We start from the raw sequence: 15,023 nt of genomic DNA on the forward strand, positions 1-15,023 counted from the left end.
GCGCTCGAACCGCTTCTCAAAGACAAACGGCTTCGAGCTTTGTTCGTTTGTTGCCTTCAATGGTCACCAGTCCACAGGATGTGCCGTTAACTACGAGTACTGGCAACACTTGTCCTCGTTTCTTGTGCAGGCAACGTTGATTCAACACTCCACAAGGGTTACACCCGCCAATCGAGACTTCCTGTTGCACCCTCGCTACCCCGGAGATACAGACTGTATCTTCTGCTTGCGGTCCAAAGAGAAATGTGTCCGGATGGCCATGAAGGAATTGGCATTGGCTAAGAGCGAAATGGACGAGGGTCAAGTGGACGAGGATCAAGTGGACGTGGGTGAAAATGGATGAGAGCGGAACGAACGAGGGCAGCTCGGTAGAAAGGCTCCTAGAATAGAGACATCCTCTTAACAGGCTTACCTGGGAGCCTAGGTCTTCTTCCCGAGTACCAGTCCATAAGACTTAGCGTTGAGCGGAGTCACTTTAGAATGACACCTCAAAGAAAATCGGATTCCCTTACAAGGTTCAGAGCCGCTTGCTTTTTAGATACGAATATCGGCAAGATTCGAAGGACTTTCATGTACAAAAACCGCAAATGTGAGCGTGATGAGAGCCATGGCGAGGTGTTCGCCAATTTATAAGAGATGGATTTGAGCAATAGGGGCAATGTAGATACAGAATATAAAGTACTCTAGACAGGACGGAATTTCGAATCTTGTAGCCCGAACTACACCGTCCTTAAGCACTACATTGAACCTCTTTCCTCATTGCACAACAGGTACCAACAGACTTCACATGGCCGACGGCAGTCAGAGAAGTGTTGAAGTATTGAAAACATGAACAGTCTGGCAACCTGAATATAGGCATCGAATAGATGCTCGTCCGCCGGATTCGAGCAAACCCACGTCCATGGCTTCCATCTTCAACAAGACGACTGCCATGGCAGCTCCGCCTGAGAGCGCACTCTACTACATCCCCGCTAGACTTCCCTCAGACGTCTACGCATGCATCACCTCTGGCAGCGCTCACATCAGACCTGGACCGTCTTGCCCCCCGGATCGATATCAACGCTGATCAGATTGAGATACTCGATGGACCAACGGAATTTTACGAAAGTCTAAGAAGCAAAATAAGAAGGGCGAGGAGGAGGATATATCTCTCGACTCTCTACATTGGCAAAACAGAGAATGAGCTCATTTCAACTATACGGGATGCTTTACTCCAACAGGGTTCCGAGCTCAAGGTCTCCATCCTCACAGATGCGCTACGGGGAACTCGAGAGGCCCCAAATCCCTCGTGTGCTTCATTGTTGGCCTCCTTGGTCGAGGAGTTTCCAGACCGAGTCGAGGTCCGCATGTACCATACGCCCAACTTGACGGGGCTGCGCAAAGCATTGATACCGAAACGCATCAATGAGGGTTGGGGATTGCAGCATATTAAGCTGTATGGAATTGACGACGAAGTGATCCTTTCTGGGGCAAATCTTTCGAATGACTACTTTACAAACCGTCAAGATCGCTACCATGTCTTCAGTTCGAAGCGAGTCGCTGACTACTTCGCACGCATCCACGATGCTGTCTGCAGCATCAGCTTTCTGCTACGGCCAAGGGCTACCCCCTCAAAGTTCACTTTGGAATGGCCGACGTCCAGTCCAGCTCCAAACCCCCTTGAGGCTCCGAAAGGCTATATAGAAGCGGCGACCTCCCTACTCCTCCCCTTCGTGAAACCGGCCTCCTCCCAGTCGCCTCCTACAACATCTACATCCGTCTACCCTGTTATATGTCATCCACCAACAATCAACACTGAGCTCCCTGCATTCACGGCCCTTCTCGCTCGACATATTGTGTCTTACACTTTCACAGCCGGCTACTTCAATCCCCACCCAGTAATTACGTCCTCGCTTTTGGCTGCCTCTTCTCTCCCAATCTCGGCGCCAGGCTCCATCTTGACAGCTTCGCCATACGCCAATGGATTCTTTGGCTCCAAAGGCATTTCAGGGCTTCTGCCCGCAGCATATACGCATCTCTCCCTCAGGTTTTTGCAGGCTGCACGCGGCAAGAATATTCAGCTGCGGGAATGGCAGCGTGGAATTGTGGGGCAACAGAATGGATGGACGTATCACGCGAAGGGGTTATGGGTGACTCTGCAGGCGGATCTACAACAGGGGACGTCATCGAGCACTTCCAATAAGACTTCATCAGAGCTTAGTACCGATTTTGAGAGCAAGGACCCGAGCACCCCAGCAGGTCCGAGCGTTACTCTTATCGGATCTTCTAATTACACTACACGTAGCTACGGGCTGGACCTGGAAGTTGGCGCTATAGTGGTGACAAAAGATGAAGGACTGATGCGGAAATTGAAGAGAGAAGGAGAGCTGTTGATGAGCCACACGAACCTTGTGAAGGAGGAAGATCTCGAGACGAAGGAGAGGAAAGCGGGGTGGAAGGTCCGAGTGGCGATGTGGTTGGTGAAAGTATTGGGAGGTGCGCTTTGAGCGTGTGAAGGGGACGATGGTGCAAAAAGGGACGCTGTGATGGAATTGGGTATGCAGGTATCAAGATCTATCGAGACCGCGGTGTTACCCTGCGTCCCGTATGCTCCTATTACTACAGAAATACACAGCACCGAGCCCTCTTCTGATCGTCAAATGGTTCGTCAACTTATGGAAAAGGTCCAATCAGAAGAACGGTACTGACGTTCACCCTTTGTCTACCTCTGATGGTCAATTCCCGAGCTGATTGAGCGGAAGATCGGGGACGACGGAGAAGCAGAGAAAACAGCAGGGGGAACAAGAAGCAGGACACAAAAGGAGAAAGCTCTCAAATGCATAAAACTCAGACGTTGCTACAGTTCCCTTTGTGCCACTCACGTCCTACGAAGACAGCATTGAAGGGATTCCATACCACAGTCGTTGGGGTAGGCGTTTCCCCAGGGCGATAGGAACGTTGCTATCTCATGTAGACATCATTGCCGTCTCTTTCCGTCTCATTCACTCCTTGCTTGATGGGTGTGCAAAACTTTTGCTCCCTGGTGATGGTCTGGATAAATACTTATGCACCTTTTACACACGGTGAAAGCACAATTCCTTGATTGCGTCGAATTCTAGCCTTCGCATTGATACTCATTCCAAACAAAGCTCTGCAGCATCCAAACGCTAGCAGAAACCACCGAACACCTGCGCTATGCAATGCTATACTTTCTATACCAAAGGCCAAAATAACCCCAACGCCTCCGCTTGATCCGCAGAGCCAGTCGCATCCCGTATCGACATCGCTATGGCCTAGCTAAGTCACCCCGACGGCCTCTGGTGGCAACAATGTCCTTTTTCCAAGCTCCCGCTGCTCATCCCGCTGTCCACTCGGCGTAGAAGGGCTGCTCCTCGTCTGCCATACTGCTCCCTCTTCCGGCTCCGGTGAACAATCCCTCGAGTGATCATCGCCATCACTGGCAGGCTCGTTTTGGTGCTCTCCAGACGAAGGCAGAGACGTCGGCGTTGGAGGCGCATATTCGATGGTGATGTTGGGGTTCTTCCTTCCATCATCGAGCTGTGACTCTTCTGACGGACTACTGCGGTGTGTCAAGTCGCGAAACAGACCATGTCGTGACGAAGGTCTTGTGGATGATGGACTATTGGGCGAACTCTCGATAGAAGGAGCGTAGCGCGACAAGTTAGCAGAAGACTTGTTGACAGCATGCTGCACCACTGGTGGGAGCTCGAGGTAGGTAGCTTGTGAGCTGTGACGGGAGAAGATTATGAGGCCCAAACACAGTAGGATGAGACCGAATTGAACGATTGCCATCCGTTTTTGGAAGACAATCTCGTCTGCTAAAAGGCTGAGGCGGGCGCTGAGGGCGAGGACCTCATGCTGAGATTGTTCACGTTGAGATGAGAGCTCGAGTACAGTGGATTGCCAGATCTGATCGTACTGGTGGCGGAAATCACGGAGCTCAGTCAAGACAGTCGTATTCAGAATTTCCAGAAAAGCAGTGGTTTTTCCCAACTGTCGCTTTTCGACTTTTGAGAAAGCATCGCGCAGAATGCGAGATTGTTCTTCAATATATTGAAGTGAAAGTGTAGAATTCGATTCGAGGAGCTGCAGGCGTTTGTGGACAGATTTGAAGAATGATTCTTGTGTGGTAGGACTAGGGTTGGCAGGTTGCGTGGAGGATGAATGACCTCTCACGATGGACGCCGACGTCTGATTCGATGATCTTGTTGGTTCCGACTTGTTCTGAATTGCACCCTTGTCCGAGACGACTGGGAGTACAGTCTTTGAAGACTCTGAGAGTCTGGTGGTGGTTTCGTTGGTGGAAAAGGTCCCGTGAGAGGGCGTCTGAATGGCTATAACAACCGATGACGCCCCAGGGATCCTTTCAGTCTGACCAATAGGTACCGAGGCTGGTGGCGGAGGTACAGCATCATTCGGCCGGTCCTCAGGGTTGCAGACAGACTTGTTGTGAGCAGATGAAGCAGGCGAAAGTACCATTTGCATAGCCACAGAGAAGTTATAGGACGTGAAGCCTGGCGACGACAAGGGGTCGGGACTCGAAGACACGGTGGCATCTGACATTCTTGAAGGGGTGCTCGACGGTAGGTTAACCGAGCTCGCTGTTGTGGCACTTGAAGGTCCAGTCGGTGTTGCATCAGCTTCTTCCAAGGTCTCCTGGACTTTCTCTTTCAATGCATCGGCACTGACAAGGTCTGCTAGTACCGAATCTACTAAACCTCCTTCTTCGACATCGCCAGCTTCACTATCCGAGTCATCATCGTTCCTTGACCCCTTCACGTCGTGATTGAACTCCTCCATCATCGTAGTGCCATGGACTCTCAAAAGACTGACGGGGCAGTAGTACTCGTTCCCAAAGTGCGCCAAGAACTCAACTCGCAGATATCTTGCCCAGATCAAAGGGTTATCAACCAGGAAAGCTTGCACATCTCGACTGTTCCTTGCCTCAAAGGTTCCAAGCTCCCTCCACTTGTCGAGCTTCACAGGATATCGATCCGAGACACTGACGCGAAATGTCCGGAACATTGAGCTGAAGAACTCGAAGTTTGCTAGTACCACGGTATCGATCAGGATATCATCGCAGAGTTCGACGATGAAGAATTTGTTCTTCGCAGAACAGATGTTGAGCATGTAGCTATCTTTGTTCTCCACTAGGACACTAGTAGACCCTTTGCACTCTGGGTTTGTTTTCAGGACGGTGGAGGCACAGTCAAAGGATGCGTAGTTGGACCTTTCCTTGCAAGTCTTCCCAGCATCCTTTCCCCTCTTACGGGGGCCTGATGGCTCGTCCGCTGACTTATCTTCACTGCGCTCACCCTTCGAAACTTGAGCAGTGCCGTGGTGTGGCGGAGATTGGGTAGGTGGTGGGTTGCCCGGGTCGACGAATCCGCCAAAATCTATCTCAATCTCCGTGTCCTCGCCCAACGAGTCCAACGCGTTATTGATACCTCCGGGCCTCCGTCTTTGCTCTGCGCCACCTCCAGCCCTTGCACCCAAATTTTCTGCAGATTGCCCGGCTTTGGCCAGATTCCGGCTCTTCCATTCTTCAAACGAAAGAAAGTTGGCATTGTCCAGGGGCGAGTCAGACTCGGTCTCCTGCTCGACTTCGATCGTTGTCTTAGCTTGCTGTGTAATTTCGGAAGCAAAAGGTGCTGAAGCGGGACCTTGCTGATGGCTCGTAGCAGCAGTCGCGCTTCCGGATGATGTGGACGAGTCAGAGGCCGCCGGCTGGGTGTCACGTTGCAGTTCAGGAACTGGTATTGTTGCATCTTGTGTGTTTGAAGGCGCATCCACGGATCGGTGCGACGTGGAGGGAGTCTCCGTCGGGGATACCTCTTGTAGTTTCGGCTTGCTCGCCCAGCTTGTTGTAAGGCATTGCTGTGGCAGAGTCTGCGTGATGTAGTTGATGCTTCGAGATGGACATGTCGATGGGCCAGTTACAGAGGGTATGGAGGTCCCTGTGTCGACCTGTGAGCCCGAAGCGGTGATGGCAAGCAGCAGCAGTGCCGCTGCTGCGAAAGCATGGCCGCGTGACCTGGCCATTCCTCATTCATGTTTACTGCATACATATACTGGAGCTGAAGTTCAGAGAGCAGGAGCTTCTCCGATCTAGGTACTTTCTGGGATGATGAATGTTGTAAATAGATAGATAACGGAAATGTTGCGACCCTCGAACGATCGAACATCTGGCAAGACTGCAAGCCCAGCAGACGCAAACCGGGCGCCTCAAGTTCACGCTTCTATGTAAGATTAAAGTCTATCTGTCAGATTAGGCGCCGGGACTTGCCGAACGCCACAACTTTGTTCTGCCAGCGACGAGGCGGTGCAGGACTTTTGGTGCCAGCCTCCGTACTCTAGACTCTAGTCCTAGAGTCACCAGAGGATAAGTTACTTTGAGGTCAGCACCGTAGATATTCAAGATCAGCTCTATCCCCAACCTAGAGTCTTGTGTAGCAGCTCGTCCCATGGGTTAACCAAGCACCCTGAGGTAATCTGTCGACCATGGTCCATGGTCCATATCCCAGACCATAGATGGAATGCTTGGATCATAAAATAAGCCGCGGATGAGCATCTCCACAGCTTTTGCTTACTACATATAGGCAGCCCAAGATCTACTCTCACACGGACAACGATCAAGCTCCATACGAGTATCAGCCCCATGGAAAAAATATACTCATTAGACAGCTGCACCAAGTCCAAGTCTCTTATGCGCAATCCTCAGGCTAATCCACCAATTGCATCATAGTAAAGCTGCTTGCTTTGCCTTTGATTCTCGCGCCTCAAGGAGGTCCCATTATTTGGGCGTGACTGTTTCTAAATATCACGCAGACCCAGCAGTGACTCCCTTGACAACTATCTTTCCCACTTCAGACTGATTCATCAACAACTCAAAAGCATCTTTCGCTTCTCTCCATTCGAAAGTCTTTGCAATAACAGGGCGGATCTTGTCAGCGTCTACTCTCCGGACTAATTCCTCGCTCATCGTCTTGCTCGAACCCAGTTGTCCTCGCACTACGAGACACGCGAAGTCAGTGGAGAAAAGGTCCGGACTTGTCATCGCATATCCACGCCGGACTCACCTGTCTTTGCACCATAGAGGATCGCCGGAACGATATCAATCTCCTTCGCTGGCGTCAAAATACCTACAATGGACACGATCCCGCCCTGCCGGAGACTACCCAACGAATGCTCAATGGTCCCTGCTCCACCAACGTCGAGTACAAAATCCACGCCTTTGCCATCGGTCATCTTCGTCACCTCTTCCTCCCAGTTTGGAGTGTGTCGGTAGTTGATTGTATGGTGGGCGCCTAACTGCTTCGAAAGCGCAAGCTTCTCGTCGGAACTAGAGGTAGCAATAACAGTCGCACCGGCTGCCGCTGCAAGCTGGCCAGGAAGAGTTCGTCAACTCGTGTCCACAACATTATCATTCGATCACGCACCTGGATAGCGATGGTACTAACACCACCAGTTCCCTGAACCAGAACCCATGTACCATCCCCAACTGGCTGCTCTGGCACAAAGAAAAGCGAATGGCAAGCCGTGCTCCCAGCAGTAGGCAACACGCTCGCTTCCTCCAAGCTCAGATGCTCAGGAACTTTGATCAGTCTCTCATCACCAACGACCATATACTCTGTCAAAGTCCCCGCCACCGTGCCCGCACCAAAGGCTTTCGTAATGTCAAAGCCTCTCTCGTCTCGTCCATTGAGCCAGGTGTTGGGATGCAAGATCACCCTATCACCTGCTTTCCAAACGGAATCTGTGCCGAGTTCTTCTACGATGCCTGCGGCATCACTGCAGGGTACTAGACCCGCAGAAGTTGGCACGGGATAAAGGGGTGAGGAGGTCAAAACGAGGAGGTCCCGGGCGTTGAGGGCGACTATGCGAAAGGAGGTTAGCTAACGGTAAGTAGAGTAGTACCGCCGTTAAGGTACAATTCAACCCTCCCACAGACCTGCGTGGATACGAACTAAGGTTTCTTTCGGTCCAGGAACAGGCTTGGGAACGTCTCGGAGTTCAAGGTTGACAAGGGCTTCGGGAGATTGCCGTGATGCATTTGTGATTCTTTGGTGAACTTGCCACTGTTGAGGCATTGTGCAGATCTATTTGAACGAGGCGTGTTGGGTTTGCTTAGGTGTATCGTGTTGGAAGTATTGTAAAACAAGACCTTTTACAGAAGGATCCCAGATATCAATTTGATTTCAAAGCAATGCACAAGGTCACGTGATCCCCCCAAGACTGGACAACCACAAATGCTTTCCCTCCGCGCAGTCGCATACAGTATCTTCGTACTTCTTTCCCGCCAGACTACCTCAAGAACTCTGCTTCCCGGGCTCGAAACATCCCATAAACGGCGATGCGATCGCTCGTAGATCGGACAGAGTCAGCGACTTCGTCCAACCAAGTCTTGCAGGCTGGCTCTTCATCAAACGCAGCGGTCCTGGATATCCGCTCGATCAGGAGCTCGCGACGGACTTTCGTTTCCGGCGTCCGTAGGCCGTCCGTCGTTATATCCTGCGGTCGTCATGGCTCAGAACCCGGGGATTCGACTTCGGCCGATTAAAAAACCTTGGGTGCAACGATTCCTGGGCAACGCGGTTGTTCATGTGCTGGATGCCGATGATGGGGATTCCGCCTCCCCCAATTATCGAAAATGTTCAAGGGGCTTTCGAACTTGTCGTTTGTGATAATAGGAACGCTTGACCGTACGCGTCGAAAAGGTCACATGCCCCGAGATGGACGGCAGATGACACTCTTCCGTGGATCATTTTGCCGAAGATGATCGGGATGGAGGCCAACTGTCACAGCGATAGACCGTTACACCTGTCTTCTTGCCTTCTCGCCAAACTTTGAGGTAAGCTGTCAGGAAGGAGGGGCAGTCGCCGCGGTCCGAACCCCCCCTGAAAGCTGTGGGATACAGCAGCAGGCAGCGAAGAGCAGATCGCGAGATGGTTGTTTTGGCAGGCTCGTAGATCAGACAGAAGGTAGCACATTTTTCGGTTTGAGGCCTTGAGAAGTGCATGAAGCAGAGAGGACGTGTGTATCTTACGATAGAATCATTCTTGCTGACAATTTGCCAGGATGTTTCCCAATGTTCGCGCTTTGATCAAAGTTGGCAACTCGCCAAATACGGTCCTGTGATTACTTGGTTGCAACATACACCTAGCGATGTATTGAAGCAACCTCTATCTATGCATTACCGAGAGCAATCCGCTGTAGAACGCCGCCCGCTATGCACAACGAAGCAGGTAGGGAGGTACCAGGGCATATATACAGAGAAAGGAGTATAAGGTCTCAAACATCAATCAGCTTCTTCTTTTGGGCCGCCTTGTTAGCTCCTTCAGTCAAGGCCTCCAAATCACCACTCATTTCGCACATGCCTCGGAAGATACCCCCTTCCCTCGAAATGAGCTCCCAAGGGGCGTCGTACTCAATGACCTCGCCCTTCTCCAGGACAAGTACTTTGTCATAATCAATGATCGTTTGCAGACGATGCGCAATCGTAAGGATAGTGCTTTCCTTGACGTCTCGTAGCGTGTCTTGAATCTTGCTGTCGGTGGCGTAGTCAATCGAAGCGGTAGCCTCGTCCATGAGCAGGACACGTGGAGCTTTAAGGAGAGCACGTGCCAGACAGAGAAGTTGACGTTGACCTTGTGACAAATTGGATCCAGACTCGGCAATGGGTGAGGATAAATTGGTAAAGACATTGGCATTTTCCAGGGTATTTGTCATCTTCTTCGCAAGGTCGTTATCATTGTTATCATCGGAATCGTTGTTCGAAGATGGAGGAGAATCCGGTGGAGTAGGAAGGTCAGGCACAATGGAGGTTGCCGAGGACGATCCAGCATCGGAAGTTGGAATCCCTATTAGCTGTACTCGGCGTAGAGTAGCAAAGATTTCCTCATCTGTGAAGAGACTGAAAGGGTCGAGGTTGCTCCTGACTGTGCCGGTAAACAACGTTGGGTCTTGCGGAACAATGGTTATTGCTTCTCGTAAGTCTTGAAGGCCGATTAGACCAATATCAACGTCGTCAATAACAATCTTTCCCTCTACTGCCTCCAAGCCACGGAACAGTGCGAGAGCCAGAGAGCTCTTCCCAGCCCCTGTTCTTCCCACGATACCTACCCTTTCTCCAGGCTGAACGTTGAAAGTTAGATTTGTGAGTACAGGCTCCAGATCAGGCCGGTATCGCGTTGTGTAATTCATAAATTGAATTGCCCCTTGACTAGGCCAATTCCCTGCCGGGCGAGCCTCATCAATTATTGCCTTGGCTTCCTGCTCTACTTCGATGTATTCCTTCACACGCTCCACAGAGTTCATGTTTTGCTCGTTCATGGAGTACAAACGGACTAGCCAGAGGACATTCTCAGTGAACATGACGGCGTAAGTCAAAGAGAGACCTGCGGAGCCAGCATCAATAGTTCCTATGCTCAATATGACAAAGACGCCAGCGAAGAATGCTACGAGAGCACCAGTGAAATCCACTCGTAAGGCAAGCCAGCGGTTGGCAGCCCAGAGGTAGATGAATGGCCTGTTGTGAGTGTCGACACGAGTTTGGTTGTCTCGGATAAAGCGCCTCTCCTCTCCGTAAGCTCGAATCGTGACGATGCCGCTCAGTGTCTCTCCAAATTGCTGGTAGAGAGGACTTCGCTGGACTGACTCCAAACGTTTCAGGTCTCGGGAAGATCTCAAATAGAACTGCCCAATTGCAAAGTAGATGATAGTAATGAAGAAGCCTGCGATGAGGAATCCTGGTGTAATAACGGAGATCAAAATGACGATACTTATCAGTGAAAACAAGCAGCCAAGCACACCGACAGCAACGGGAGCGACATCCTGATCGATGGCCTCTATGTCTTTCGAGAATCTGTTCATAAGCTGACCTAGAGGAGTAGTGTCAAAGAACTGTAGCTTAGCTCTTGCCACCGATTCAAGTAGGCGCCTATGAAGTGTCCTGGATGCTCTCAAAGAACCCCAGAAGATGTAGCCTTCCCGTATCAGAGATACGAAGATGTAGAAGAGCGAAAGCAATGCGTATATGATCAAATAATACCACGCATCTATCTTGTCATCCGACGATGCCATAGTATTGATGGACGATGGTGATTTGGAGGAGAGAGGTAGACTCCAGAAAGATGAGCCGGTGGAGAAAGATTTCGAGGAGAAAGCCGCACCATGGAGATGGCTGGTGGTATGTAGGTCCGTTCCAGTTGCCATCAAATCCACACTCTGGATACTTCTTGTGTACCGATTGGCCCATGTTCGAATCCAGACGTTGCAGGCCACGGAACCTACTTGTTGCAGTCCGAAAGCGACAAAAGCAAGCAGCCAGTAATGCCATGGACCCATGGAGACAAGATACATCTTGATGACTTTGGTATTGACACTGCCCGTGGCTTTGGCTTCGGTCCTAATGTTGGCATTCTCATCCTTAGTCTTCGATTTGGAGTTCGGTTCCTTTGGTGCTGTATTTGCATGACCGTTCGCTTCCGGAATGTGTCCATCGGTATCTTTTTTAGTTTCACCATCTAGGTTCAGCGCCGACAAGTTTCTTGAATGTATCTGCGAGCCACCCCTAGAACCCGGTCTGGGTATGAGAAGTTCATCTCCAAGAGCCCCCGAAGCCAGCACCTCGTCAGGAGAACCTTGAGCCGAAATTTTGCCATTCAGCAAGGCCACGACATAATGGGAACGCGGAACACAAAGCGCGATATTGTGAGTGACGAGTATGCAAGTCCTGCCGAGCATCAAGGGACCCATGATGCAGTGCTCGAATATGTGCTTAGCAGTGTGAGAGTCAACAGCACTTAGGCAGTCATCCAAGAGTACATGTCTTGAATTGCAATAGAGTGCCCTTGCTAGCGAGATTCGTTGTTTCTGCCCTCCTGACAGAGTTATGCCTTTCTCTCCGACTAGGGTGGAGTCGCCATTGTCAAGGATCTCGAGGTCTCTTTCCAACGCACAGGCTGCAATAACGGATGTGTAGCGCAGTTCATCGAGCGGTGCAGCGAATAGGATGTTTTGTTTGATGGTATCGTTAGCAAGCCATGCTTGCTGAGCGCAGTATGCTATGCTCTCGGTAAGATGGGTTTCTGGGTCCTCTCTAAGTGTCTCCCGGCTCTGTCCGCCTGGAAGAAATACGAAACCTTCGATGAGCGTCATCTCCCCAAGCAACGCCATGAGAAGAGACGTCTTGCCAGACCCAGTAGGTCCAACGATGATGTTAAGGCATCCTATCAAGAAGCGAATGTCCATATCGATCATACGAAAAGCCGTTTGCCCATCTGCTTTTTGAGCGTCTTTACCTCCCCAGGTCAATGTTGCCTTGTTGAAGCCAATGATTGGATCCCCATTTTCGTCTTTGCGTCCTTGAGAAAGCTGCTCATATTTCTCGGTTTCATCCTCGTTCAAGAATTCTTCTACCCGATCCACGGATACTTTGGACTCCTGCACGTGAGCAATCATATCTGCCAATTGATCCAGTGGATAGCGAAGAATCCCGAAAAGCGAAAGCGCAGTGAAGGCCACCGATGGTATCAGAGGCCTCTTTTCAACCACTGTATACAGCAGGAAGGAGAAGAACGTGATGAGTAACGGCACCCCAAACCACACAGTGGCAGCAAACGTATAAAGGATGTACTTGTTCCGAAGAGCCCGTAACTCTACCGCTCGCTTCTCGCTGACAGTTTGACCGAAGCGTCGTTCCCAAGCAAAGTATTTGATAATTCGGATGTTCTGAAGGATTTCGTTTGTTGTATGAATACGCACATCGGTTGCAGCCATGACCTTCTTTTGTACTTTGGTAAATTGCTTGGCAATGAAGAGGTTGAGCGGCATGACAAGAACCATCATGACAACACTCGCCAGAGCACTCCGTCCCAAGATGCGATAAAGAAGCACAATACATATGACCAACTGCACAGGAGTGCTGCCCCATAGAAAGTGCAGATACGCACTGATCTCGCTTACTTTAAAAGAGTCGACAGCCATGAGATTGATGATTGTCCCGACGTTAACTTGCGAGTCGGTAGAGTCTGGGGAAGGGTTGATGTCCGCTTGCTTTTTCTTCTTGGAGCCCCCCTTCTTCTTGCCTCCTGCATGCGGGAATTGGAATGAATTGCCTTTTAAGTTCTGCTCGTTGGGGTCTTTCTCCTTTTCGGACTTCTTCTTCTCTTCTCCCAAGACGGTGTCTGTTCCGGCAGCTGCCTTTCGTCTTAGTGCCTTTGCGTAGATTTCTCCAACTATCACAGCACGCAGTCGGATACATATTCTCCTTCCCAGCCACAGCGCTTGGCCATCAGTAATGGCTTTTATGCATGAGGACATGGCCAATAAAATCATGTAAAACCACGCAGCGTTCACAGGCGTGCCTGCAGGGTCCTCGACATACTCGAGAAATGCTTTTAGGAGAAGGGTCGGAGCGAAAGTGAAAAGACCCGAGACCATTGCCCATGCTGCCTGGATTAAGAGATCGCGCTTGAAGTATTTCAGCAAATGCCATGCCAGTTTTGTCGTCTTCTTGAATTGTCTAAAGTCTGCGGTCACCGCAGCTGCTTTGTCTTTGGCTGCAAGGTTCCATACATCGGAGAGCTCGAACGTCTTCCTGTAACCCTGCCAGACAATAGCATCTACCCAGCCGAAAGTCGCAATCGAGAAAAGATTGGCTAGAGGCTCGTGAGACGGTTCGAGGTCATCTTCGTAATCTAGCACCACAACCTTGTTCCCTTTTCGAGAGGTGACAGCGATAATCGCAAGTAGAGTGGCCGTAACAAAGTCGGCTATCCTCAGACCCTGGGCCCTGTGTGACCGAGGATGGAGAACCTCGGAGCGAAAGAGGAGGGCGACTAAAATCCATTGCATAAGATAGAGAAGAGCCGTATGGTACCAAAGGTTGGGAATCCAAGAAGGTTTTCTTGCTGTAGTCAGTAGCCTTATGAACACCAGGACGAAGATGTACGCCCATGTGGTGACCTCTCCAATGGCAGCAACCGTGCCTTTGTGGCCCCAAGCCTGTGTCAATAGGGCGGCCAGATTGATACCCAACTCTACCGCAACAGCCAAAATCTCGATCACGACCACCCAGACATGGCCACGAGGTTTATTGACTTCAACCAGGGATTCCTTTGTCTGGACTTTCGCTAGGTGTAGCGCCAACCGATCACTATCATCACTGTCATCATCGATGTCCTGCACTTCTTCTGGGCGGTCTGGATCATCCCTATAGCGACCATGACTTTCGACCGAATTATATGATGGCTTCAATGGTGCGTAGCCGTTCTTCTGTTTTAATTTTGCGGTTCTCTGTATGGACTGTATTAGGAGGCAGAATAAGGATATGCCGGAGAATATGAGAGGAAGAAGGACTTGAAGGTAGCTACTCGAGGTTAGCGGTAAGACACATGCTATCCAAATCATTGTACCACAAACTCTCTTTGGAAGCAGACTGAGAAGTCGTCCCCACTCCATACTGGCTCGCCACATTCCCCGAACATGGTCGATCCCAAGAAGTTGACTTGTCAAATACCTAGGGAATTGAGGTAATCCATCACAAGCACGAGAGGAAGAGTAGCAAGTTTATATATTAGGAAGTAAGCAGTCTAATGTTTGCGATGCAGGTATGGTCTTTAGTCTTTAGTCTTTAGTCCTTATCTGCGACATACCTTACTTCACAAGTTCACCGCTCAACCGGCATTAAGGTGATAGTCACTCATGCAACCGCGGTCCCGTCTTACCGAGTGGGCTAAAGTTTCCCTTTGTGCCCCCGAAAACCACACATAGCCGTGATAGCTTAATCTATGGGTAATTATAACCGGGATACATCTACATCAGTGTTGATGAGTAGATGTGCTGTAGAAAGGATGTTCAAACAGGGAATGTTGGCGCCAAAAGCCTTCTTGCTGGTCCTGATGGCTGGAGTGTTGATCCCGCTTCGGCTGCCAATCTTCTTTGTCCACGCCTGTAGCGGTATGACGGTCTACTTGTATAAGATACTACAACTGATGCTATTTTGTCCCATTTGAGGGGAA

The 15,023-nt window shown here is 50.4% G+C and overlaps 4 protein-coding genes across 4 annotated transcripts; 1 reads left to right on the top strand and 3 right to left on the bottom strand.

Moving 5' to 3' along the window:
- Positions 1–866: 866 nt before the first annotated feature.
- HO173_000416 (uncharacterized protein) lies at positions 867–2,486 on the top strand (the record flags this gene model as incomplete). Its single annotated transcript, XM_037302366.1, has 1 exon — positions 867–2,486. One exon carries the CDS (start codon positions 867–869, stop codon positions 2,484–2,486), a length of 1,620 nt encoding a protein of 539 aa, XP_037170945.1.
- A 790-nt stretch (positions 2,487–3,276) lies between these two features.
- Positions 3,277–6,042, bottom strand: HO173_000417 (uncharacterized protein; the record flags this gene model as incomplete). The annotated part of the gene is made up of 1 exon (XM_037302367.1): positions 3,277–6,042. One exon carries the CDS (start codon positions 6,040–6,042, stop codon positions 3,277–3,279), a length of 2,766 nt encoding a protein of 921 aa, XP_037170946.1.
- Positions 6,043–6,820: 778 nt separating this feature from the next.
- On the bottom strand, positions 6,821–8,090 carry HO173_000418 (uncharacterized protein; the record flags this gene model as incomplete). The annotated part of the gene is made up of 4 exons (XM_037302368.1): positions 6,821–7,011; positions 7,080–7,383; positions 7,440–7,876; positions 7,952–8,090. 4 exons carry the CDS (start codon positions 8,088–8,090, stop codon positions 6,821–6,823), a joined length of 1,071 nt encoding a protein of 356 aa, XP_037170947.1.
- A 1,201-nt stretch (positions 8,091–9,291) lies between these two features.
- HO173_000419 (uncharacterized protein) lies at positions 9,292–14,489 on the bottom strand (the record flags this gene model as incomplete). Its single annotated transcript, XM_037302369.1, has 2 exons — positions 9,292–14,371; positions 14,425–14,489. 2 exons carry the CDS (start codon positions 14,487–14,489, stop codon positions 9,292–9,294), a joined length of 5,145 nt encoding a protein of 1,714 aa, XP_037170948.1.
- Between the last annotated feature and the right edge of the window lie 534 nt (positions 14,490–15,023).

The sequence above is a fragment of the Letharia columbiana genome (assembly GCF_014066305.1).
Source record: "Letharia columbiana isolate WasteWater2 chromosome Unknown Sc0000000_s0, whole genome shotgun sequence".
Taxonomy (NCBI): Eukaryota; Fungi; Ascomycota; class Lecanoromycetes; order Lecanorales; family Parmeliaceae; genus Letharia; species Letharia columbiana.